At 46.1% G+C, this 26,571-nt stretch overlaps 1 protein-coding gene across 1 annotated transcript in view; it reads right to left on the bottom strand.

Moving 5' to 3' along the window:
* Positions 1–26,571, bottom strand: part of LOC308412703 (metabotropic glycine receptor-like) — a 112,243-nt gene that overhangs the window by 69,769 nt on the left and 15,903 nt on the right. The window contains exon 2 of the mRNA XM_080907230.1: positions 26,296–26,401. Coding sequence (XP_080763356.1) covers positions 26,296–26,401 — 106 coding nt within the window. The remainder of the gene's footprint in view (positions 1–26,295; positions 26,402–26,571) is intronic.

Raw genomic sequence — 26,571 nt, 5'->3', positions numbered from 1 at the left:
AAATACGTAACATTTTGAAGCCCTGTGATACCGTGGCAACATGCACTCTAGCTGGAAGAGAAACTAACTCCCATACCAATGTGAACTGGATAAACAGTTAGCAAAAAATGGATGATTGGCTTTACATTTTCATGTGAAGTGGGTTACTAATAAACATAACTTCCAATTCAGAGCCCACAACAAATAAATGCTGTCCTCGTTTTTTTTTTAAGTATTTATGTCATGGTCCTGCGGCCATGACTCAGTGACTTTGTGTTTGTGTTCTTTATTGTTATTATTCTCTTTATTATTCATGGGCTGTTTTGGGATGGTTTGTGTTTTGGGATTTTAGATACTGGGTTCTGGGTTTGTGCTCCCTCTATTGGTCCCTGGTGTCAGTGTTCCCCTGTCTCGTCAGGTTAACCAGGTCCAGCTGTGTCTCCCACCTGCGTGTGATTTCCCAGTGTCTCTCTGTGTCATGGTCCTGGGTCAAGCGACCCAGTGTTTGAGTTTATGTATCTTTTGTACTTCTGTTGTGCCTTAGCTTAGTGCACCTAGTTAATTTCTAGATTGCTGTTTAGTCTTGTTCCTTAGTTGTTTATGTCATCTTCCCCTGTACTAAGTCTCCCTGGTTCATGTGTCACGTCTGCGTGGTTATGTCTAGTTCATGTCTAATCTCCATGTTTCCTGTTTTACTTTGAAAGTCTGTATTCAATGTCAGTGTATTCAGTTTCACCTGTCCTGTCGTTATGGTTCATGTGTGTCAGCTGTGTTCCCATGTGTGACCACTTCCCCTGATCATCCCTCATGTGTATTTAGTCTCTGTGTTTCATGTAGTCTGTGTCGCGTCGTCTGTGTTCCCACCCCCTGTGTTCCGTATCTCCAGCTATAGCCTTTCCATAGTTTATGTCCAGTTTAGGTTTCTGTTGAGTTATACTCTTAGGCTGCCCTCACTCTGGTTTGTTCCTTTTCATCAGCCATAATAAAAGGCTCGCTTTTGTTTAATCCACTCCTGTATCTTCGCTTGTGTTCGCACCTGGGTCCACCACACACATTTCCGTACGGTCTGCCTCCGCAGATCATGACAGTACGACGCGACCAGTAATGGACCCAGCAAACTCCCTACGGAACCGGCAGCGAGCAGACCCCGCCTTCCCTAACGAGAGGAGAAGGCAGGAGGCTCGGCATGCCCGGGAGCGCGAATCTGCCTTCTATGGGACTCGATTGGCTCTAGGTGGGCCGCGCAGCCTCCAAACTGCAAACGCTGCTGCCTTTTCCCCACATTGTCCCACGGTGATAAGAGTTGGAGGATTCAGCCTATCGCCTGCCACAACTCCTCCGGCCTTTTCAACTTCCGGTTCACCTCCCCAGTCGCCGCCCACGTCCCGCGCAAAGAAGAGGGTTACTCGGCGGCCGAGGAGAGATTTCGTGCCTCCGACAAGCAGCCTTTCTCCGCTGCAGTCCTTTGCGCTCTTCCTGGGACTTCCACGCTCGGAGCTGCACAAGCTCCCTGTCTCTTCGGCGCAGCCCGGCCCGTCATCGGCTCAGCCAGCCGACGTCTCTGAGGTGCCCGCGTCTACAGCCTCGGGAACTCACGGCACAGTTCCCAGGAATAAACGACGCTCACGCCGTCGCCACTCTACAGTTACTGAGCAAACTCCGGTGGTGAGTGAATCTGACTGTTTTTTCCATGCCACTTCCAAGTCGGACCGACTCGGACAATATTTGGTTCCTGAGTCCGCCGTTTTTCACGTCTGTAACTCACCAGAGAAGAACAGTACGTTCGAAAATGACTGTGTTTCCAGGCCTCATAACGTTTCTAAGTTCACCTCTGCACCTATTAAGCATGAGACTGAGTTCGTTTCCCCCCCCCCTAGAGACTGCTGTTCAGGCTGAATTAAAAAATTCTGGCACTGTAAACTCTGTGTACGTCATCCCAGAGACCGTTAACTCTGTGTCTGGTAATTCTGGGTCAGTTAATCCAGAGTCTGCATTACCTACCCTCACACCCATGTTTGAGAATGACTGTTTTTCCTTTGCTCCTCCCGGGTCAGCAGTAATTAACACACAGACTGATAATCCCACTTTAGAAAAGAAAAAGACTATTTTTGAGTTGCATACTTGTGAACTAAATGTTAAAACAAACTGTCCTGAGGTTCCTCTTCCTGCTGAAAACAGAGGGGACCCCCTGGAAAATGAACAGTGTGTCTGCCAACCTTCAAAGGCTACACTTTCTGTTTCTCAGGTTGCTCGTGACCCTCTGCCACATTTAGCTTTTCCTGCCTTGTCTGTTAGCTCTGACTCTGTTTCTCCAGGGATAAAGAATGTTGCTCCTCTCGTGTTAACACTAGCTGATGCGAAGTCTGTTAACTCAGGTTTTGAAAACACTAAGACTGTGCATTCAATCACAACTGTTAAGGTTAAGTGCAACAAGTTACCGTCTGTCATGTGTAAACTGCTAAGGGAGCTCAGGTTGACTATTCCTGAGTTAGTTTCTCACCCAGTTGCCTCGGACACCGCCTGTGTTAACTCCCCAACTCCTGTACCTCCTATGTATAAGACTGTGGATGGTGTTTCTTCAGTCCTGAACTATGCTGCTCTCCAACCAGCGTATTTAGAAACAGTCTATAGGAATGCATCTATTTCTATAACGGCTCCTTCTGAGCCAAGAATTACAGACTCTGACTTTGCTAAACCGGGATCCTTCTGTACAATGACTGTTTTAAAGACTGCTACTTCTAACATGGACAGCTTAAAAACAGCGGAGTTGCTAAAAGTGGTCTGCCATAGGTCTCTGTTTGCTGACACTGGGTTTGGCTCCACTAACTTGGTTTTCCCAGTGTCTGTTACTGCTCCTGAACTCTGCTCTCCAACTCCAGTTCCTGTAACCAGGGCAGCGTGGGCCCAGCTTTCCCTTGCTCCCGTATCAGTTCCTCGGGAGAGGGTGGCTGAGGTCCAGCCGGTCCCTGCTTCTATCCCCAGCCTGGCAGAGGCTCCGTTCATCCCGGCACCCGTACCTGCTCCTCGGGTGGGGTTGATGGACACCCAGCAGTCCCCTGTGCCTGTTCCGGTTCCCCGGGTGAGGTCAGCCGTGACCCTGCCGACTCCTGCACCCGTTTCAGTTCCTCGGGTGGGAGCAACAGAGGTCCAGCTTGCTCCTGCACCTACACCGGCCCCCAGGGTAAAGGCAGCCAAAGCCCAGCTCGTCCCTGCACCCGTATCTGTTCCTCGGGTGGGGATGGCTGGTGTTCGGCCAGGCCTAGCACCTGTTCCTGTTCCCAGAAGGAGAGCAGCCAAGAGTCAGACACCTGCTCAACCACAAGCACAACTACCACTACAACTGGGATTTCTGTCCATAACGCAGTCAGTAGCTCAGTTATTAGCACAGTTTCTTATTTTGTCACCAGTTCAGTCTCTAGCACAGTTATCAGCTCCATTACCTGCTCAGTCATCCGCTCTGTTACCACCTCAGTTTCTTGCTCCATTGCCTGTTCGGTTATCAGCTCAGTCATTAACTCTGTTACCAGCTCAGTTAGTAGTTCAGCAACTCGTCCAGTCACTGCTATCTTCTGCTGGAAGCTCTTGTGAGCACACTCAGCCAGTTGAGGACAGCGTCGTGCTAACAAAGCTTGGACAGACTGTTTGTCCTGCACAGCCCCAGCGGTTGCATCCCAAGCCGACTGCGTGCCCTGTGCAGCTACAGTTAGCGTCCCCTCAGGCAGAAGTCTCTGCACCTGCTGGCTCTGCTTCTGGTCCCGCTGGGGGTTCAGGGGAACCTCTCCAGCCGCTCCTAGTCTCCGCTGGCGGCTCAGGTCAGCCCGGCCAGCACGTCCTCGTCTCCGCTGGCGGCTCAGGTCAGCCCGGCCAGCACCTCCTCGTCTCCGCTGGAGGGTCCCAGGGACCCGTTCAGCCATTGCCCGGTCCGGCCTCTGGATCAGCTGCACCCACGCCCGGTCCGGCCTCTGCATCAGCTGCACCCACGCCCGGTCCGGCTCCCGCATTGCCTTCGCCTGGTCCGGCTCCATCTGGTCCTGCCTCGTCTGGTCCTGTGCCCACCGAGCCTCAACCAGTACGCCCGACGCTTGGGTGCTGCCGCCGCCGTCTTCCACGCGGCCGGCCTCCGGACCCGCTCTGCTGCCGCCGCCGTCTTCCACGCGGCCGGCCTCCGGACCCGCTCTGCTGCCGCCGCCGTCTTCCACGCGGCCGGCCTCCGGACCCGCTCTGCTGCCGCCGCCGTCTTCCACGCGGCCGGCCTCCGGACCCGCTCTGCTGCCGCCGCCGTCTTCCACGCGGCCGGCCTCCGGACCCGCTCTGCTGCCACTGCCACTTTTCACGTGGCCGGCCCTCGGAACAGCCGAACTGAACTTTTGTGCTGTCACCTCGCGTGTCGGCCTTCTGGCCTCTTTGGACATTTGCCTCCCTGTTTGGAACTCTTTTTGTGTATTTGTGGACTCAGTTTTGTTCTCGTGCTCCTTGTCTTTTGTTTGGTTTCGTTCCCTCCATCCTGGTCCCCCGCCTCCCGCCCTGGGTGGGTTGTTTTCTGTTTGTCTTGTTTTGGTTCTCGGGTTTGGGCTGTCGGGAGCCAGCCCTTGAGGGGGGGGTGATCTCATGGTCCTGGGCCATGTTGGCCCAGTATTCTTAGTTTTTGTATTTTGTCCCCTACTTATGCCTTGGTTCCTAGGTTATTTAGTTAAGATGTTCCTTATTTGGTTACCTCCTGTGTGCCCCTGTGTATCTGTGAGCCCTCATCTCTCCTTGTGTTTTATTCCATGTTTTCCCCAGCCTGTTATGTCTGTTTTCTCCCCGTGCTCGTTCTCCTCCTGTCTGAACCTCTGTGTACTTCCTGTTTTACTTTGACAGTCTCTCGTCAGTATGCGTCATGTTGTGTTCACTCCTGCCCTGTCTCGTTATGATTATCTGTGTCAGCTGTGTTCCCCGTGTGCTCCCACTTCCCTCGTTAACCCTCTGTGTATTTATGTGGATGTCTCCATCAGGTCAGTGTCGTGTCGTCAATGTCTTCTCCCCGAACCTGTGTGTCTTTCTGTGTTCCCACGGTCTTCTGTTAGTATTCCCAGTTTAGTTCTGTTTCGTTGTAAACCCTGCAATAAAGCAGTGATTTTGAGTTCAGTTCCTGCCTCCGTGAGTTTTGCGTTTGGGTCCTCATCTGCCTACACACAGCCAGATCATGACACTCTGTGTACTTATGGTGTGTGTTTGCCTCTGTTCCTCGTCGCGTCGTCTGTGTTCATACCCTGTGAAATCCCCTGCGTGCTCTCCCTGCTGTTCTCCCTTCATGTTCAGTTTTGCCATCTGTAATGAACCGCTGATCTGTACCATAAGTCATCCTTGCGGGGGTTGTCGGAACTGTATGCGCAGTCACACTAAGGACAGATGTGATCAGAGGCATGCCCCGTAACGCGTATAGAGCAGTCTGTCGCGGCAGGAATAAGTTGTACAAAGTCCATGTAAGTTACGATAATACTTTGATAAGTATGATAAGTGTGTTTCTAATGTAAGGTATGTTGCTGCGTTTGTATTGTGAGCTATCTGAAAACCCTTTTATTCTTTATTTACGTTACTTACATCCATGTGCTATTTTTTAGCTAGACATGTGTGTCATGCAAGCTAGCAGCACCCCATGAGAAACGGGCCGAAGTGTTTAAGTGTTTACCGGAGTTTTGCACCCTTGGCAAGCGGACTGAGGTATGTGATGAGAGATGATCTGTTGTTATATTTTATTTAACTGAACTGTGTAATCCCTTGATGCTGTTTGAAGTAACCCCTTTTGTTTTATTTAATCTGTGACTGTATATCTCAGAATTACTTGTTTGAACTTGCCTGAATTAACTTAAGCTCATTGTTATAGTTCAAAGGGTACTGTACGGGTATCAATTTTTTCTTATTTTATAGTTTTCACGGTGCTCAACGTCCAGAGAATGAGCTGTGTGTGGTGAGGAAATAAATGGCTGCACCCGTTAGAGACTCTTCTGTCGTTCTTGATGCCAAGGGCTGCTACAGTGAAAACTCATCGCTGCCTTGCAGCCATCTACACTCATCTTATTCTTTCGTCGAACTGTGAGTAAAGGAGTGTATCGCATCATCTAGAGACTACTGGATCAGTAAAGGACTCAAAATAAGGACATTATAAATACAATGTCATGCACACCTTCATCTTGTAAGCTGTGTGAGCAAATGATCTTCAACATGGCAGTCTAAAGTAATGCAAGAAAGAAAGACCTCTTCTGTATTTAACACAGTAGCATGTAAAGTTGTGATGCTGACTATCCCACATTTCTTGCATCAGAATGTCTAAGACTGAATCTGGGCTTTATGCTATCAGTTGTACTTCTGTAAAAACTTAAGTGGCAAATTGTCTGATTTGAGGGCATCATCAGTATTATTTTGGTTTTGTTGCCAGTCTGTGAGGTTAAAGGTGTAAATATCTAAGTTGAGTGTTAATAAGTTTGAAACCACCACTCAACCCATTTGAGTTAAGATATATACACTTAAAAGGGCAGGTGCAACAAGCCAAAAATAAAATTAATAATAATGTTGTCCCCTGTTGAAGAAATAGACAAATCTACAGAGGCACAAGAGGCCAGGTCCAGCTCCAGAGAGCGAAGACTAACAGAAAAGGGGCAGGAGATGCATGAACAGGAGGCCAAGAAAAATGAAAGGTCATTTAGCAAGGCATATGAGTCCTGGAAGGAGTTAGCAAGAGGAGTTAGAACAAGGCTGAAAGGTTTCTGCTCAAACGAAGACCTTGTTAGAACACAAACGGACATTAAGGCTAAAGAAGCATTAATGCATGAACTGTATGAGCCTATCCGACGTAATCATACTTCTACTCCAGATGTTGTCAAGAAAATGGATGCGTGTGTTGCCCTAACAACAGAAATTTGTGATCTCATTAGTAAACGACTAGAAGATATAGATAATACTTTTAATGACAGGCTCGAGAAGGAGCGTGTAAGGATGATATTAAGTAAGGAGGAGTATGGATCTGTTTTTGGGAAAACTGAAACAGAAACAGTTATTTCAGAGCATTCAAAGGGCTCAGATTCATACTCTGGAGCCACATCTACGACTTCTAGCAAACGTGTGGATGCCGAAGCTGACCTTGCAGCTAAACTAGAACAGGCGAAGGCAATGCAACGAATACATGAACAGCAAGCCAAGTTGAGTAGCTTAGAGCATGAGTGGAAAATCAAGGAAGCACAAATGATTGCAGAAATGACAGCAAAGCTAGAGGAAGAGAGAACTAAACTGCAACAGCTACAGGCAGAAAATGAGGTAAAAGTAGCAGCAGCCAGAGTGAGAGCTTACAACAACTACGATGGATTGGAAAGCCTTAAGTATGAAGCAGATGACAAATCACAACTTGATAGCCAAATCATTGAATCTCAGAATCCATTGAATCCACAGGCTGAATCATTTCGACCTCAGTGTGCACCACCTGAGATTTTGCAAAGGCAACAGGAGGTCAGCTTAACACAGGAGCTTGCAAGCTTGTTCGTCTCCAACCGTCTGCCTGCACCTGAACCCACAGTGTTCACTGGTAACCCTTTAAAGTTTATAGACTGGAAGATATCCTTTATGGCATTGATTGGCCACAAACCCCTCCCCGCAGGCGAAAAAATGTTGTACTTGAAAAGTTATCTTGCTGGTGAGGCACGGAAGGCGGTCGAAGGATTCTTCTATCGAAACTCAGAAGATGCATATCAGGGTGCCTGGGAGATTCTTCAGGAGAGGTATGGAAGTTCATTTGTTGTCCAAAAGGCTTTCAGGGATAAACTGATGAAATGGCCAAAAATAGCTCCCAATGACCCAGTAGCCCTCAGAGAGTTTTCAGATTTCCTTCAAAGTTGTGCCGAGGCCATCCCTCATGTTAAAGGGCTGGCAATTCTAAATGATTGTGAAGAAAATCATAAACTTCTCAAAAAACTACCCGAATGGCTGGTACGCAGATGGGGTCGTGTTGTTGTGGATGAACTAGACAGATGTCAAGAGTATCCACCATTTGCTCATTTCACCAGATTTCTACAAAGGGAAGCTAGAATAGCCTGCAACCCCATTGCTTCTCCCTTCTTATTAACCACTAAAGTTACAGATGAAAGGCTTCCTAAGAGAACCAAGGCACTCAGCACCAATGCTCAAGCTAAGCACTCTGCAGGTAAACCAGGGACCTTAATTTCAAAGCCAAGACCACCATGCTTCGTCTGCAACGATGAAACACACGGTGTCGCCAAGTGCCCAACCTTTGCCACAAGGCTTCCTGATGAAAAGAGAGCTTTCATTCGTGAAAACCGTCTTTGCTTTGGCTGTTTAAGAAAGGGTCACACTAGTAAAGAATGCAAAAGAAGGCACACATGCACTATATGTGGTCGAAATCATCCAACTTGCTTGCACATAGAGAGAATTGAGGGAGCCAGTGAAATGTTAAACAGTGATTCACCATCTGCAGGAAATGAGACAAAGGAAGTCCGCAATGTCATGTCACACACATTGACAAGATACTCCTCAGCTACGTCTAGCATTGTTCCAGTTTTTGTGTCATTGGCAGAAGACCCCCACAGTGAGATTCTCACATATGCTCTGCTCGACACAGAGCGATTCAACTTTCATCTTGGGAGATCTGGTCTCTGCACTAAATGTGAAGACTCAGCCAGTGCAATTAAGGCTCAGTACAATGACAGCAGTAGACACAGTCATAGCTAGCAAAGTGGCTTGTGGATTGCAAGTTCGTGGGCTCCATAGTGAGTCGCATGTTCAGCTACGCCAGGCATATACAAGGGATTTCATCACAGTCGATTAGTCTCACATTCCTACAAAGGACACCGCACTTCAGTGGCCACATCTGAGGCAACTGGCAAACAAGCTGCAGCCACTTCAAGACTGTGAAGTGGGATTGCTGATTGGCTATGATTGCCCATCAGCACTGGCCCCTCTAGAAGTCATTGTAGGGTCAGAAAACTATCCATTTGCTCAAAGAACCGTGCTTGGCTGGAGCATCATAGGATCAGCAAATCCATATCTTGATAGAAAGGAACATCAAAGCTTTGTACACAGAGTGGCAGTAAAGGAAATGCCATTGCCTCCGGTCAATGATGTGTTGAAGGTCCTAGAAATGGATTTCAGCGAAAGAAACTATCAAGACAAATATGTTTCTCAAGATGATGTTCATTTTGTAAAACTCCTCAGCAGCACAATCACAAAAAGGAAGGATGGACACTATGAGATGCCACTTCCTTTCAAGGGCAGCTCTCCACCTATGCTGCCAAACAACAAGCGACTGGCTGAAGCTCGTTTGCAACACCTCAAGAGGAAGTTAAGGTCCAACAGGCAGTACCATGACCATTACACAGCATTCATGGAGGAAACCATCAGCAAAGGTGTTGCAGAACCAGCCCCCCCAGCACATGAGGGAGAGACAATTTGGTACATCCCACATCATGGGGTGTACCATCCTAGGAAACCAGATAAACTTAGGGTGGTCTTCGACTGTTCAGCCAAGTTTCTGGGCATCTCTCTGAATGACACCTTATTGACTGGCCCTGATCTGATAAACTCTCTAGTAGGAGTTCTCTGCCGCTTTAGGAGGGAAGCAGTAGCCATCACCTGCGACATTGAAAAAATGTTCCATCAGTTCTATGTTCCACCCAACATGCGGAACTACCTGAGGTTCCTATGGTGGAAGGGCGGTCAGCTGGAAACAGAACCCCAAGAGTATAGAATGGCGGTGCACCTTTTCGGTGCTGGTTCCTCTCCAGGGTGTGCCAATTTCGGCCTTAAATATCTTGCACAGCAATGCGAAGCCGATTATCCTTCGGCTGCTGCTTTCATTGAAAAGAACTTTTACGTTGATGATGGACTGACTAGCGTCCCATCAGTCACAGAAGCTACAGACCTGATTATCAATGCACAGCAGCTGTGTAAGACTGGAGGTTTACACTTGCACAAATTTAACTCGAACAAGGTGGAGGCGCTATGTGGTGTTGCGCCTTCAGAAAGGGCAGTAACCACCGGACCTCTCAACCTTAGCCTGGATTCAACAGCGGAGGGTCACGTACTTGGCATTCAGTGGTCAATAGAAAGTGACACCTTCAGCTTCAACATTGACAAAAGGGACCAACCCTCAACTCGTCGTGGTATCCTGTCCGCTGTCTCCTCCCTCTACGACCCTCTGGGTCTTGTAGCTCCCTTTATCCTGAGTGGTAAATGTATTCTCCAGGAGCTGTGTCGCATGGGCGTAGGTTGGGATGATCAGCTTCCCGATAGCCTACATGCACGGTGGGAGCAATGGAAAAGGGATCTACACAGGCTAAAGGAAATAGCGATACCCAGATGCTACCATCCTCCAGACTTTGGCAACATAGTGAGGGTGGAACTGCATCACTTTTCAGATGCCAGTAACATAGGTTATGGTGCATGTTCCTACCTCAGATACAAGAATGGAAAGGATGAAGTACACTGTAGCCTTGTGTTAGCCAAAGCAAGAGTCGCACCAACAAAGCTCATGAGCATCCCAAGGCTGGAGCTTTCGGCTGCAGTAATCTCCGCAAGGCTAAGCGTCATGTTAAAAACAGAGCTCGGCATGCAGATTGACGAGGAATTCTTTTGGACTGATTCCCAAGTTGTATTGGCCTACATCAGCAATGAGGCACGGCGATTCCATGTGTTTGTCGCAAATCGTGTTCAGCTAATCCGAGAAACCACAGACCCTGCTCAGTGGCACTATGTGGATACGGCAGAAAACCCAGCTGACCACGCTTCGAGAGGTCTATGTGCAGGGGACATTCTGTCAACGAACTGGTTATCGGGTCCTAAATTTCTATGGAAACCTGAGCTACACCCAACACTACATTTTTCACCAGATTTGCTAGTCTGTGACCCTGAAGTTAAATCGGTGAAAACCTTTGCCACCCATGCCAATGAGCAAAATGACATTCTGAACCGTCTAAGCCGCTTTTCCAGCTGGACAACGCTCATCAGAGTAGTTGCAAGAATTAAGAGACTAGGCATGAAGTCAGATCGTGTCAGCAGCATTGTGACGGTAGAGGAAAGGAGAAAAGCTTGTGAACTAGTAATCAGTCTGGTTCAGCGACAAGCCTTTTTGCAAGACATAAAGACACTTCAGAAGGGCAACTCTCTTCCATGCTCTAGCCCCCTAAGTTGTCTTGATCCCATCTTAGATGAAGGACTTCTTCGTGTAGGTGGAAGACTGACAAAGGCAACGCTCAGTCGAGAACTAAAACACCCGGTTATCCTTCCAAAGGAAAGTCACATTACAAGACTAATACTGTCTCATTACCATGCCACCATCTGTCATCAGGGTCGCAGTCAAACCCTAGCAGAACTCAGAGCAAATGGGTTTTGGGTGCTTGGGGGAAGCAAAGCAGTTGCCAAGTTAATACATAAATGTGTGCAATGTCGAAAACTTCGGCGCCCCACCGAGGAGCAACGCATGGCAGAGCTCCCGAAAGAAAGGACTGAAGCCTCCGCTCCTTTCTCGTACTCTGGTATGGATTGCTTTGGTCCATTTTCCATCAAGCGGGGCCGTAAGGAGTACAAAAGGTATGGGCTTATCTTTACATGCCTGTCTTCACGTGCTGTTCATATCGAGATGCTAGAAGACCTATCAACAGATGCATTCATCAATGCCCTTAGATGCTTCATCAGCCTCAGAGGAGCTGTTTGCCAACTCCGCTGTGACCAAGGCACAAACTTTGTAGGAGCCAGAAATGAGTTCAGAGAGGCTCTCAAACAATGTGACATGCAGGCACTGGAGGCTTTCCTGGCAGACAAACAGTGTGAGTTTGTTTTCAATGCTCCTTCTGCAAGTCATGCTGGTGGCATCTGGGAACGCCAAATTAGGACCATTCGTAATGTGCTAAATGCCACTACTGCTCAGTGTGCAGGAAGACTAGACAATGCCTCTCTTAGAACTTTGTTTTATGAGGCCATGGCTATTGTAAATAGCCGCCCCTTGACTGTGGGCAGTATCTGTGACCCAAAGGCACCTGAACCTCTTACTCCGAACCATCTTATACTGATGAAGTCCAAAGTTGCTCTACCACCACCTGGGAAATTTGTGAGAGAAGACTTGTATGCAGCGAAGAGGTGGCGTAGAGTACAATACTTAACTGAGCAGTTCTGGGGTAGGTGGAAAAGAGAATACCTCATGAATGTCTCCACAAGACAGAAGTGGCACAAAACCCGCCGTAATCTAAAAGTGAATGACATTGTTATCATCAAGGAAGATATGTTACCAAGGTGTCAGTGGCAACTGGGGCGTATCGTTGAAACTATTGAAGGCGATGATGGTTTAGTCCGTCGGGTCAAAGTTCAAGTAGGAGTCCAAAGTCAGACCAAGAAACAGGACCGTGCTTTCAAGCCCCCCATCATCGAGCGGCCTATTCAAAAACTGGTGGTTCTTGTTGAAAGAGAATAATAACAACCATGTTATTATCTGAGAGGAACTGACATACTGACATAAACAATGTAACAGTCCAGGTGGCACCTGCTCTGATGTTTGTACACCTGTATATTGGTTGAAGTGGTCTCATTTTGTTGTTGTTCAAATCATGTATGATTAGCTAGTTTGTAAATCATAGCATGATTGGTGGGAGTGTAATGAACCGCTGATCTGTACCATAAGTCATCCTTGCGGGGGTTGTCGGAACTGTATGCGCAGTCGCACTAAGGACAGATGTGATCAGAGGCATGCCCCGTAACGCGTATAGAGCAGTCTGTCGCGGCAGGAATAAGTTGTACAAAGTCCATGTAAGTTACGATAATACTTTGATAAGTATGATAAGTGTGTTTCTAATGTAAGGTATGTTGCTGCGTTTGTATTGTGAGCTATCTGAAAACCCTTTTGTTAGATTTGTATTGTTGATTGTCATTTATGCTTAGAAATATTTACTCATATATGCTTAGAAGTGTATATAATCATTGGTGGATTGAAAGGATGTTTCATCCTAAAGTAACAGCTCTGTGTGTTAGGGAGTGCATCCGTTCTTCTAGAGTGTCCTTGGTATAAATCACATACTCCCTAGGAGAGTTTATCTTTTCTTGTTGATTTATGGTATAGCAAGCACATGTATATCTGTTTAAGTATAAGAGCCTTTTGTTAGATGGACTCAGACATCCTGGCACTAGCTTTAGGGAGGCTTCACAGGGTCACATCTTGACCTACACACACACACACACACACACACACACACACACACACACACACACACACACACACACACACACACACACACACACAGTATTCTTTGTTCACATGTATACCTATGTAAGACGTCATATGTTAATGAACCTATGCATATTCATGTAACCACAATAAAAGGAGTGCTATGGGGAGCCTGGCTGAGAGTCTCTGACGGAGGTCAAGTGGTGGGACGACACTTGGCTCCAGCCAGACACCTCCCTCATGCATGAGTAAACCAGAACCTTGTGTCTTGCTTTGCAGTGTAATTATATTGTCTTCAACGTTCCAGCGAATAGGGTTTATGCTACAAACCTATCACCTTTTATTCTTTATTTACGTTACTTACATCCATGTGCTATTTTTTAGCTAGACATGTGTGTCATGCAAGCTAGCAGCACCCCATGAGAAACGGGCCGAAGTGTTTAAGTGTTTACCGGAGTTTTGCACCCTTGGCAAGCGGACTGAGGTATGTGATGAGAGATGATCTGTTGTTATATTTTATTTAACTGAACTGTGTAATCCCTTGATGCTGTTTGAAGTAACCCCTTTTGTTTTATTTAATCTGTGACTGTATATCTCAGAATTACTTGTTTGAACTTGCCTGAATTAACTTAAGCTCATTGTTATAGTTCAAAGGGTACTGTACGGGTATCAATTTTTTCTTATTTTATAGTTTTCACGGTGCTCAACGTCCAGAGAATGAGCCGTGTGTGGTGAGGAAATAAATGGCTGCACCCGTTAGAGACTCTTCTGTCGTTCTTGATGCCAAGGGCTGCTACACCATCTCCACTTTATGTTTGGTATTGTCAATAAATCGCCTTCACATCTGAGTAAGTGCTGCATTTGAGTCCTCCTTTCCACTCTTCACACGGCCGCTGCCCCGAGCCGTGACAGTACGACGCGACCACGAGATGGACCCAGCAGCGCTTAACCCGTCCAAGGAGCTACGGGAGAATCTAATCGATGCCACACAGGAGCTTATCGACCTGTGGCTGGAAAACCCGGGTGGCACGTCCCAGCGCGCTATAGAGAGGCGGCTACAGCGTCTGGTGACCGGTCTCCCATGGCTTCTAGGCTCGCTTTGTTCGTGGGAGCGGGAGTTTCTCCTTTTGGACCTTGGACTACACCCCCCGTCTGCATTCACTTTCGAGCAGCCCGATGCGGTGAGTGAGCGGGATGCATTGGCTTCCCCAGATTCCGGGACTTTGTTTTCTGGGGCTATTCAGAGCGGGATGGGAGACTGTACAGGTCGCTTACCTACCTTCGTGGTAACGGATCCTTCCCAAGTGGGCGTGTACAAACCCTCTGGAAAACTGACAGACTGTGTCTCTGCCGCTCCTTCCGAGCCAGGACTTTATCGCCATTCTCCGGCTCAGTTCTGTGTCCAGCCACAAGCTTCCAGGTCTGTAGCTCAGCCGTTAGCCTCCCTAAGGGCACAATTACCTGTTCTGCCGCCGCTCCAGTTAGCCACTCAGCCACCACCGCCGCTAGCATCGCTACAACCCATAGTTCAGTTAATGGCTGAGTCACAATCTTCACACTGCTTTTCCACCGCTGTTTCTGAGCAGGGAGGCAAACTGTTTCACTATGGACCTGTTCCTCAAAAGCTGGCAACATTAGAGACCATTGCTCACTCCAGGGCTTCCCCAGAGGCTGGGTTACTGCCCTCAGCTTACTCTGGACCCCTGGAGGCCAAGATGCCAGCTGTGAACTGCACCGGGCTGTCACTGCCTGAGCAGGGTCAGTGCTCTGCGCAGCTGCAGCCCTCCTTATGTGTGCCAGAGGCCCATGTGCCTGCTGGTTTTGTTTCATGTGTGCCAGAGGCCCATGTGCCTGCTGGTTTTGTTTCATGTGTGCCAGAGGCCCATGTGCCTACTGGTTTTGTTTCATGTGTGCCAGAGGCCCATGTGCCTGCTGGTTTTGTTTTGTGTGTGCCAGGGGCCCCGGTGCCCGCTGGTTCTACGGCTGTTTTCACTGGGGGGCCCGAGGAGCCCGTCCAGCCTCCTGTTTCGCTAGCTGGGGGGCCCGAGGAGCCCATCCAGCCTCATGCCACGTCGGCTGCCACGTCGGCTGGGGGGCCCGAGGAGCCCGTCCGGCCACCTGTGGCTGCTTCACCACCTGTGGCTGCTTCACCACCCGTGGCTGCAGCGCCGCCTCCTGCAGTACCACCACCTGCAGCGCTACCACCTGCTAATGCCACGCCTCAGCCTGAGGACGCAGCCTCGCCTGGTCCAGCTTCATCCTCGCCTGGTCCAGCTTCATCCTCGCCTGGTCCAGCCTCTGCATCGGCTTCGCCTGGTCCAGCCTCTGCATCCGCATCGCCTGGTCCAGCTTCAGCATCCGCATCGGCTTCGCCTGGTCCAGCTACAGCATCCGCATCGGCTTCGCCTGGTCCAGCTTCAGCATCCTCATCAGCATCGTCTGGTCCAGCCTCCGTGTCTTCATCCTTGCCTGGTCCAGCCTCTGCATCGGCTTCGCCTGGTCCAGCTTCAGCATCCTCGTCAGCATCGTCTGGTCCAGCCTCTGCATCGGCTTCGCCTGGTCCAGCCTCAGCATCCTCGTCAGCATCGTCTGGTCCAGCCTCTGCATCGGCTTCGCCTGGTCCAGCCTCAGCATCCTCGTCAGCATCGTCTGGTCCAGCCTCTGCATCGGCTTCGCCTGGTCCAGCTTCAGTATCCTCATCAGCTTCGCCTGGTCCAGCTTCAGCATCCTCGTCAGCATCGTCTGGTCCAGCCTCTGCATCTGCTTCGCCTGGTCCAGCTTCATCCTCGCCCGGCCCTGGTCCAGCTTCATCCTCGCCTGGTCCAGCTTCAGCATCCTCGTCGGCTTCGCCTGGTCCAGCTTCAGCATCCTCGTCTGGCCCAGCCTTAGTGTCTGCAGCATCCTCGTCTGGCCCAGCCTTCGTGTCTGCAGCATCCGCGTCTGGCCCAGCCTTCGTGTCTGCAGCATCCGCATCATCGCCTGCAGCAGCGTCTTCAGCATCCGCATCATCGCCCGCCGCATCAGCTCCAGCCCCGCCTGGTTTGGCTTCAGCGGGTCCTGCCTCTTCCTTCTCCTCATCTGTGCCTGGTTCCACTGTTGGCACACCACCATCCGGTCCGCGTCTGGCACCTCATCTTCATTGGCCGTTTTCTAGGCTGCTGGCTGGTCGTCATCGCCGTTGTCGCCGCCACGGCCTCCTTCGTGGCCGGCCTCCTGAACTCTTTACGCACCGCCACGGCCTCCTTCGTGGCCGGCCTCCTGAACTTTTTGCGCGCTGCCACGGCCTTCTTCGTGGCCGGCCTCCTGAACTTTTTACGTGCCGCCACAGCCTTCTTCGTGGCCGGCCTCCTGAACTGTCCCATCCTGGCCTCCTGTGCTATCGGGCCCCAGGCCGGCCACCTGTACTGTGCTTCGGACTCTGCTCCCCTGTGTGTTTTGTGAACGTTTGTTTGGGTCTCTGGGGCCTCCATTTTGGTCGTGGCCCGGTCCCTCCGTCCTGGACCCCCTGCCGCCCGCCCGGGTCTGGTGGCGTGTTTCTGTGGCTGTCGGGGGCCAGCTCTTGAGGGGGGGGGGTACTGTCATGGTCCTGCGGCCATGACTCAGTGACTTTGTGTTTGTGTTCTTTATTGTTATTATTCTCTTTATTATTCATGGGCTGTTTTGGGATGGTTTGTGTTTTGGGATTTTAGATACTGGGTTCTGGGTTTGTGCTCCCTCTATTGGTCCCTGGTGTCAGTGTTCCCCTGTCTCGTCAGGTTAACCAGGTCCAGCTGTGTCTCCCACCTGCGTGTGATTTCCCAGTGTCTCTCTGTGTACTTATGGTGTGTGTTTGCCTCTGTTCCTCGTCGCGTCGTCTGTGTTCATACCCTGTGAAATCCCCTGCGTGCTCTCCCTGCTGTTCTCCCTTCATGTTCAGTTTTGCCATCTCCACTTTATGTTTGGTATTGTCAATAAATCGCCTTCACATCTGAGTAAGTGCTGCATTTGAGTCCTCCTTTCCACTCTTCACACGGCCGCTGCCCCGAGCCGTGACAATTTATTATCTCAAAAGTCTCTGCAAGCTAGTTCAGTTGAATTTAATAAAAGCTGCTGATCATTTTTCATCAAAGCTTCTTCTAAAGTTTGTTTCCCGCTGTAATATTTTCTTCAAATCATGCATTTGGTAATCTGGACTGTGTCAGTCAGACACAGCCATCGATGCTATATAACATACCTAATTCAATAAGATACGTCTCTACTGTATGAGAGGGCTCATTTGGAAAGAAACCGTTAACTTTACACAGTCATGAATGTTTATAGGATCACCCAAAGTGGCAATACTCTGTGATGATATGGTTCAGTCCATTAATGTGAATTTATGCTTATTACATTGCCTTCAGGGCTCTGCAGGAGGAAAAAGATTTTCTACTATAAAGCAAAATTTAGCTTAGCTCCACAGCAAAGCTTGCTTCATTAAATTGAGGAATTATTTACCTTAGCTTGAACTTCCTTAATGCAGTTTTGAATTATGGTCTCTTTGATGATGAAAAAAGCAAAATGAAATAAATGTAAACACATGCATGGATTGCCGAATGGTGTACAGATGCACTAAGTCTTCAAACACTTCATCACAACTTAGGCTGTGGAGCTTCACACTTCCCTGAGGAGAGATGAAGAGCCTCTGGCTGAACAAAACAGAAAATGGACTGCAAAACAGGAAAAGACTGAGCAGAGCAGGTTACATTTTGTCTTCTCTGCTCCCAGAATCACCCTTTTTTTTCAACTACTACTGTTAAAGCAGGTAAAAGGTAGTCAGGCGTCTTCTTTTTCTGACAAATAAAGTACTTCGTATTGTAGAAAGATTTGCATAATCTTTACACCTGAACATCCTTCAGTGGTAACATCTGCACAGGCTGTTGCCGTTTCCCATTTAGCTGGGTATCCTTTTCCTTACATACAGTATTTATACTGAGTTTAAGACTTGTGAAGCTTCAATCCTCTTCTTCCGCAGCAATGTGCCAGGGTTGATAAGGACACCAAATTCCACACAGTGAGGCAAAAGCAAACATTTATGTTCATGTCCCTTTTTTCTCACCCTATACGGTCTGATTGTATTGCAGAATGGCCACATGTGTACAGATAATTAATTTTTTTAAGAACAGAAGGACTCAAACCTCATTATAAAAGGTAGCTGAGCTGCAGCCAGAAATAATGGTGCTCCTCTGTCCAGCAAGGTTGCTGAGAATGGTGATTTCCATGTCGCTCCCTGGAGGTAAACCCACAAATTAGGGTCTGCAGAGATTAAGTGTGAGTACTAGAAGAAGTTTCAACAACTGCCACAGCATTTAAAGCAGCGGATGAAGAATGGTGAATTCAGTTGGCCACTTCATACAGTTATTTCATGTGCAGGGCTAACAAAAGCAAGAGAATCACATGTTTTTTTTGCAGTTTTTTTTAGCCTGTCTTTTTGCCCTCCTCTGAGAAATTGGCAAGAAAAGGGAAACATGGATAAGCGGTACAGCTGTTAGAGTAAGAAAAATGGAAACAAGAGTGGGCTACACGGCAGATGAGTGGGGCGTAATAGAGAAATTTGGGAGAAAGTGAAAAGCCACAGAAGAAGAGAGTGTGGAAAAGAGGAAGAAAGGGAGAGGAGGAAGCATGGCTGATTGAGGAGAGAAAGCCAGAAGAGAGACAGAGGGGGTAACCCTCTTTGGCTGTCACAGCAGTTTACACTCATTAGTAGAGCTCTGCCTTTGAAGCGCCTTATCTCCAGTGGCACAATTCACAGGATGGGCAGAGAAAACGCACACACCGACAGGCAGAAATGCAAACATCCCGCACACACATTAACATCGACTTAGATTAAAAAATAGTACACACAAAACAAAATGCATAAACCTACTTATCTGCATCCAGTCACAAATCACCCACACTAATCATCCTCTAGTCTTCATCTAATTATATAAGCAGTGGCTCCTTATGTAAGATGCTTCCCCTACGACTGACTATCCATAATGCATGAAGTCTTGTATTTGGTTCATGGTGACACATCCTACCTTCCTCCTCAGCTGCTGTATCTGGGCAGACCGGGAAAGAGACCAAGGAGAAGGAGGGGAAGAACAAAGCTTAACTATATAAAGGAAAGAAAATTATGACTGCCAGCAAAAAGTTGCCATAAGGATAAAAAATTCATTGGTGAGATAATGTACACTTACAATCTTCTTTTGAGTATATTGTTTGGCATTTTTACATTTTGATTATAGGAAATATAATAATAATAATGACTTAAAATTACTTTAAAATAAATACGTTTAAAGTACAAAATATGATGCTGCTATTATAAACAACAGCAATAGAATTATTATAACATGCACTTTGTTTTTTAAGACATACACTGGTTAAATGCATCTCTTACTATAAGTATCATAGCATATGTAAGTATATCTGTTCCTTTACTCCTCCTCAATCTGGCTAAACTTTCAATTTAAACGGCCAACGGCACCAGGATAGTCAACACCTATAAAGCTTTTGTGTTTGCTTTTTAAAAAAATAATTATAACACTCAAATCCTTACGAATCATATATACTGTGTGTAGTAGCTGATCTGAAAATGAACACCAGCATTACGTATACGGTACATGTGTATTTTGTTGATATTACATGTACCTTGTGTGTAGCTTGCTTGTAAATATTTTTTATTTAAGTAGTTTTAGTGCAGGGACAATTTAGGATAACTGTACCTATATACATATATATTTATCATGTAATTAAGCAGTTAATAAGCCTTCCTTAAACGGTGCTAATAGTGCCTGCAATTGATTACTTTGTCTTATACATTGAGTATGCAGCTTGCAAAGAAGAAGAATAAATATGTTTTTATTATAAATTTGATGTTTATTAACAGTCATTTTTGCTATTTAACTATATGCAGCTATCTAATGAACATCAGAAGAATAAGATGATAAATTAACATAAATATGTCTGTCTTTTAAGGCAGGTTTTTAGTAGTGGAAATAATATAAAACTGTATATGATTAAAATTTTAGTCATATAGAGTTTTTCACTCCAACTGAAATTTTTGAACAGGTAACACGGAACAGGAAGGTTTTTAGTGCAACACCATACACTGCTTTACAGTCAGTTTCACCCAGCAGCTTCCAGCAACCACACACGAAATATACATTTTTGCTGAGCGACCTGCCATTACTGGTCTTTAGGCCTCGGTGACTGGGGCACTCTTTTTTTAAAACTGTATATTCAACTAGCACACTTTAATAATTAATCATTTAAAGCATTTTATCTACCTCATATCCACAAGCAAATTTAGAATCGCCAATTAATCACGTGTTAGTTTTTATATTTTATATGTAACATAAAAGATCTCCACACAGAAAAAGTGGGGTTCAAACCAGGAACCTTCTTGCAGTGAGGTGACACAGTTTACCACTGCACCAATTGCAACTCGTAGGCTAACATGAATACTTTTTACAGCTTGGCTGGTGATAATTACAGTCCAAATGATGCATCATGACATAACATTTTACAATTTGCAACTCAGATGAAGTTCAAAGCTGCAGTAGCAAAGGTCAGATAATCAAACTGATAACCACCCCCTACACTGCAAAAACTCAAAATCTTACCAAGTATATTTGTCTTATTTCTAGTCAAAATTATCTCATTACACTTAAAATAAGACACAATCAGCTACAGGGCAACATTTCAGTAAGCTAAAGGAACTTGTTTCAAGACAGTGAATCTTGAAACTAGAGAAAAACTAGAGATTTTTCACTTGTTCCACTGGCAGATCTTTTCACTTATTTTAAGCTAAAATATCTTGTATTAAGTGAAAAAATCTGCCAGTGGAACAAGTGAAAAATCTCTAGTTTTTCTCTAGTTTCAAGATTCACTGTCTTGAAACAAGTTCCTTTAGCTTACTGAAATGTTGCCCTGTAGCTGATTGTGTCTTATTTTAAGTGTAATGAGATAATTTTGACTAGAAATAAGACAAATATACTTGGTAAGATTTTGAGTTTTTGCAGTGTAATTCTAGGGGCTACTCAAAGTTAATTCTATTGTTGGAAGATACAGTAGTACTACGGCAAGCAAAAAGGGGAAAAAAACTTAAAAAGTGCCAAAATGGTTCTCAGAATTGCAATTTGGCGATAGAGTTCATAAAAAAGCAATCAAGCTCAGTTTATTAGATATACCATTTGGATAAATTACAGAAAATAAACCTGCCCAAACCTGTTTTGCAAAACTGCCTCTAAACAAGAAAAAGGCATTCCACTGAAAAGGCTTTTTCTCCAGTATGCAAAACAAAGAGAGGAGGAAAAGCTGCAGTGTTAACATAAAAGTTGATCATCTACAAACTGACTGAACCATTACATCACAGCAACAGTGAGAAAGTGGGTGTTGTGCTATTACTGCTCCATCACATTACAAGAGACTGTTTCATTATTATGGTTTCACTGTGAGACAAAGCCTCGGGGTATGTTTGTACTGGATGGGGGAAAGCAATGAGCCTCACATCAACTTTCCACAGCCCATTTCCCACAAAAATGTATTTAGCAGGATTTAGAAATGAACTGTTGTTTAATAGGGACACTGGGACAAAGAAGCACTTTCCCCTTGCTTGGTCCTTATTGTGATTGTGGTATAGCTGCTCAGACACTATATTAGCACCCAGATCATTTTTGTTAAGGCTTAAGCCTGCACTCTTTTCGGGCTTTGATTTGAGCAAGAAAATTGAGGTAAAGTCCCCAAAGAACTACACCCAAATAGGAGTAATGGGCTGGCTGAATTGTGCTCGGCAATAAGCAATTAATTACATCAGGCAGGAGAAAAGAATGAAATGAAGAAATGAAATGAACGAGACACTGAGAAAGAAAGAAAAGGGCAGGGGTGAGAGTGAAACAAGAAACTGGACATGTCGCGTTGGAAATTGAAAACCGTAAGAAATTGCTATGAAATAGACACAAATGCACTGTTTGTAGTTATGTGCTGCCTCGCAGAGTGTTAAGTCAAAGACAAGCAACTTATATTCCCTAAGTGCTCAGTAGCGTTTAAAGACCAGCTAACAGCGTGCCGTTGGGTTATATTTACTGCAGAGTCCCTTTCCTTTGCTACCATGACAGCTCTATATCACAGTTTCACATGGTTCTCACGTCTCTTTATTTATCCTCAGCTATCTTTATTTATCTGACAGTCTGTGCATCGAACACCTTCAGGGGAAATCAAAATGCCACTGAGCATTTCTACATCAAAGATACATTAAGAAATATCTACAAAATGCTATAGAGGCATGCTAAAATGCTAAGCTTATAGCGTGCAGATTAAATATTAGTTTCTCTCTGAATATGCAGATAAAAGTGTGCAAGAGTCAAGATTTGTTGTACCAGATACACTATATTGCCAAAAGTATTCCCATGCCTGCCTTCACACGCATATGAGTGACATCCGATTCTTAATCCATAGCGTGTGTGGCTATAACACCTGAAAGTGTTCTGGGAAGGCACGAGGTTTAGGAGTGTGTTTATGGAAATGTTTGACTATTCTTCCAGACGTACATTTGAGGTCAGACAATGATCAGGACTCTGTGCAGGCCAGTCATGATCTTCTAGACATCCATGTCTTTATGGACCTTGCAATGTGCGCAGCCATGTTGGAAGAGGAAGGGGCCATTCCCAAACTGTTCCCACAAAGCTGGGAACATGAAATTGTCCAAAAATGTCTTAGTTTGAAGCATTAAGAGTTCCTTTGACTAGAACTAAGGGGTGAGCCCAGCTCCTAAAAATCAACCCCACACCATAAGCCCCACTCCACCAAGCTTTATACTTGGCACAACGCAGTCAGACCGTACCTTTCTCCTGGCAACCGCCACACTGCACTTGTCCATCAGATTGCCAGAGAAGCATAACCACTGCTCTAGGGTCCAGTGGTAGAGTGCTTTACATCACTGCATCCAACATTTGCATTGTGCTTGATGATGTAAAACTTGGATGTGGCTGCTTGGCCATGGAAACCTATTCCATGAAGCTCTCTACACACTGTTTTTGAGCTAAACTGAAGGCCGCGTGAAGTCTGGAGGTCTGTCACGATTGACTCTGCAGAAAGTTGGCAACCTCTATGTGTGTTAGCATTCCTAGCCACCGCTCTGTGATTTTTCCATGGGCTGCCACTTCGCAGCTGAGTTGCTGTTGTTTCCAATCAGCTTTACTTTGTTATACCAACACTAACAGTTGACTGTGGAATATTTAGTAGTGAGGATATTTCACGACTGGACTTGGTGCACAGGTTGCGTCCTATCACTGTACCAAGCTGGAATTCACTGAGCTCCTGAGAGCGACCCATTCTTTCACAAATGTTTGTAGAAGCAGTCTGCATGTCTAGGTGCTGGATTTTATACACCTGTGGCCATGGAAGTGATCGAATGCATGAATTCAGTGGTTTGGATGGGTGAGTGAATACTTGTGACAATATAGTGTAATTTATGCTAGACTCAATGGCTCCACACTGCCCTCCTTTTTAAAGTTCTCAGAGAGCAATCAGCTGTAGCGTGTCTAAATAAATGCTGTAAGAAAAATCTGTTCCAATTGTGGATTTCATTACTCTATGAAATCATCCGTGGACAAGATGGATGATATTGTTTCTTGGTCAATATTTGCTCTCTCTATGAAAACATTTGCAATATAAAGTTTTAACTCTGTGCTGTTTGCCAGTGTCTTAATTTCTGCTCTCTAAGCTCCTCATTACATTTCAAACAACAAGAGAAAAACAGCACTGCGGATTCAAGATGGCACTGAATCACTGGCTGCCGCTCGGCCAAAAATATAGTGTGTGAAGGAAATTAATCATAGAAGCTGTGAGCTCTTCGATGGCCGTCTCAAACTGTCCCTCCATGACGTTTTAAGTCCAACTGTAGTGACAGCATTTTGAAAGAAAATGTTCTGAGCAAAAAAGTAAAAGTTTACAAGTGTGCAATGGCACTGTGACTTATTTTAACACAAACCAAAGCCACATGTGCACATATAAACAGGGCACACACCTAGCGTAATTCAAAGCATTTTGATGACAGTGATCAGACTCGGACAGCTTAGCCTTGTTATCCTTGGCAATTAAAAGGCTGCCAAACCTAAAGTCACAGCCACAAAACATATATAAAATATATAAAATATTAGAAGAATGCAAACATAGAGATCTGTCTCATCTGTATATCCCCCCCACCTACCCGCTCTAATGCTCCATGACAGACTGGTGATGAGTTGGGAGAGAAGCGCACGCAAACAAAGAGCATGGTCAATAATTCATCTCATCTTGCTGCAATCCATTACACTGCATTTATTATACATCATATGGGCAGCAACATGCCATGCACGCCCGAGCAGTCACTCTCCCATGTTGGAGTCAGACAGGCTCCCTGCAAAACATCACACGTTGGCACTGACACAAGCGAGATGGCAATTACAGAGGCAGGCCGCTCACGCGCACGCCGCACCCGGATGCTCAGACAGACACAAATACAAAACTACCTCATCGTTCTCTGTCTTTCTGACGCTTCAGAAAGAGACAAATGTGATGAATGTCTGCCGCCGGTTCTGTCACACCGGTCACACAGATGAGAATGCTTTAGTGTGGAGAAGGCGCACACATCGCAGACAGTCCTGCAGAACTCTTAAGTCAGTAGGCGACAAGCTACTTTGTAAAATAATCAGTTTTGTTCCACTTATCCCCTTATCTTGCCTCTACCATGAGGTTCATTTTTGTTTGTTTGTTTATCCCTCAGCCTCCTAGTACAGCGGTCCCCAACCCCTGGGCCTCGGACCGGTACCGGTCCGTGAGTCGTTTGGTACCGGGCCGCGAGAGTTGAGGCTCCGGTGTGAAATGTATGGTTTTCAGGGTTTTTATCGGTTTTCAGCGTTATTTTGTTATCGTTTTTATCATTAACTCGGTTTTCCTGGGTCTTTTCACGTGTGTTATGAATAAATCTTGTTTTTTTCGGTACCGGTACTAGTTTTATTTTGTTGTATTTGTTGTATTTGTATTTCACAGACATTAAAGGCCAGTCTGTGAAAATATTGTCGGGCATAAACCGGTCCGTGGCGCAAAAAAGGTTGGGGACCGCTGTCCTAGTAGATACACCTATGGTATCAATTTCAAAATCCTAGATGACTTCCTTGTCAAGTTATCCCAGTCAAGGTTTTAAGAAAACATGACCTCTGACCCATGACCTTGATGCTGAGGTCACTCAGATTTGGACTTGTCTGGGATTTTTAGCAGATGCACCTGTGGTGACAGTGTGAAAGTCCTGCATCCCTTTGTTGTCAAGTTCTTACACTGACAACTTGGGTGTCCATATTGCCGCCTGCCAACTATCCACCCAGCTGACAGGGTGACAACAATACCCCATCAGCCTGTTACTGCAGAAAGATGAAAAGGGATGTGCATCAAAGACAGTGTTTTTGCAAGTGCTGTACTCAAAATGTTTGGGCTCAATTAGGAACATGGTAGTGTGTAAAATCAGCCTTTTACTTATTGCTGTACGACGGCCAAGTATCATTCCCTTCAGCCTTATCTGCATCTTTTGGGTGGTGCAAACCTTCCTCTGCATCACTCTGATGTAGTTTGTTTGCGCCTCATGGTGAATAATCGAATGATGTCAGTACTTATACTTATGGAGAGGTATTAAACTGCAGTTAAAAACCTTTTTTAAAACATATAAATAGAAATATAGTATGCATGTTGCCTTGTTCATATTTCTCGTGTCCGAGAGAAGTTTCAAAGGAGGGCCAGCACAGAGCAGCATAAAACATCCATTCTGTACCACTCCTCACAGACAGTTTCACACATTTACAGGAACTGTGGCTGAGTGAATGGAGAACATTACTCTTCGGGTTTTGGTCAGTTATCTGATGCTCATACTGAGGACACATGATCAAAGGCAACCTGCGATGAGAGGAAAGGCAGCGAAGGCTCTGTGAAACAGCTCATTCAGGTCTATTATTAAATGGAACAGTTGAGTTATAAATAAATAAATAACTCAACTGTTGCATTCAAATTCAATGCAAGTACTTAGAAAAACAAATAGATTAACAAATAGGTGAATGTAACTCCAAAATTAAGAGAAGTAGCAGCAGACTCACCTCCATGCTGGTAAGATTACAGCGATGGGTCCCGCCGAACCAGCCACTGTTGGAGCACTGGTCAATGTCCACATCCTGCAGGTTCACGTCCACGCGGACAACGCCCCTGTCAGAGAGAAGGAAGCGGGGAAAGAGTCAGGACAAGAGTGCAGAAGAAAAGAGGGAAAGAGGGAGGTAGAAATATTGAGAGGAGTAAATAAAAGAAACAAATGAAATTGAAGAATCAAATGTGTTCAGCAGGAATGGAAGAAAAGTGAAACAGAACAGGAGGGAAGA

The sequence above is a fragment of the Rhamphochromis sp. 'chilingali' genome (genome assembly GCF_963969265.1).
Source record: "Rhamphochromis sp. 'chilingali' genome assembly, chromosome: 16".
NCBI classification, from domain to species: domain Eukaryota; kingdom Metazoa; phylum Chordata; class Actinopteri; order Cichliformes; family Cichlidae; genus Rhamphochromis; species Rhamphochromis sp. 'chilingali'.
The sequence above is the reverse complement of the archived record's forward strand: the minus strand, read 5'-3'. Positions and strand labels throughout refer to the sequence as shown.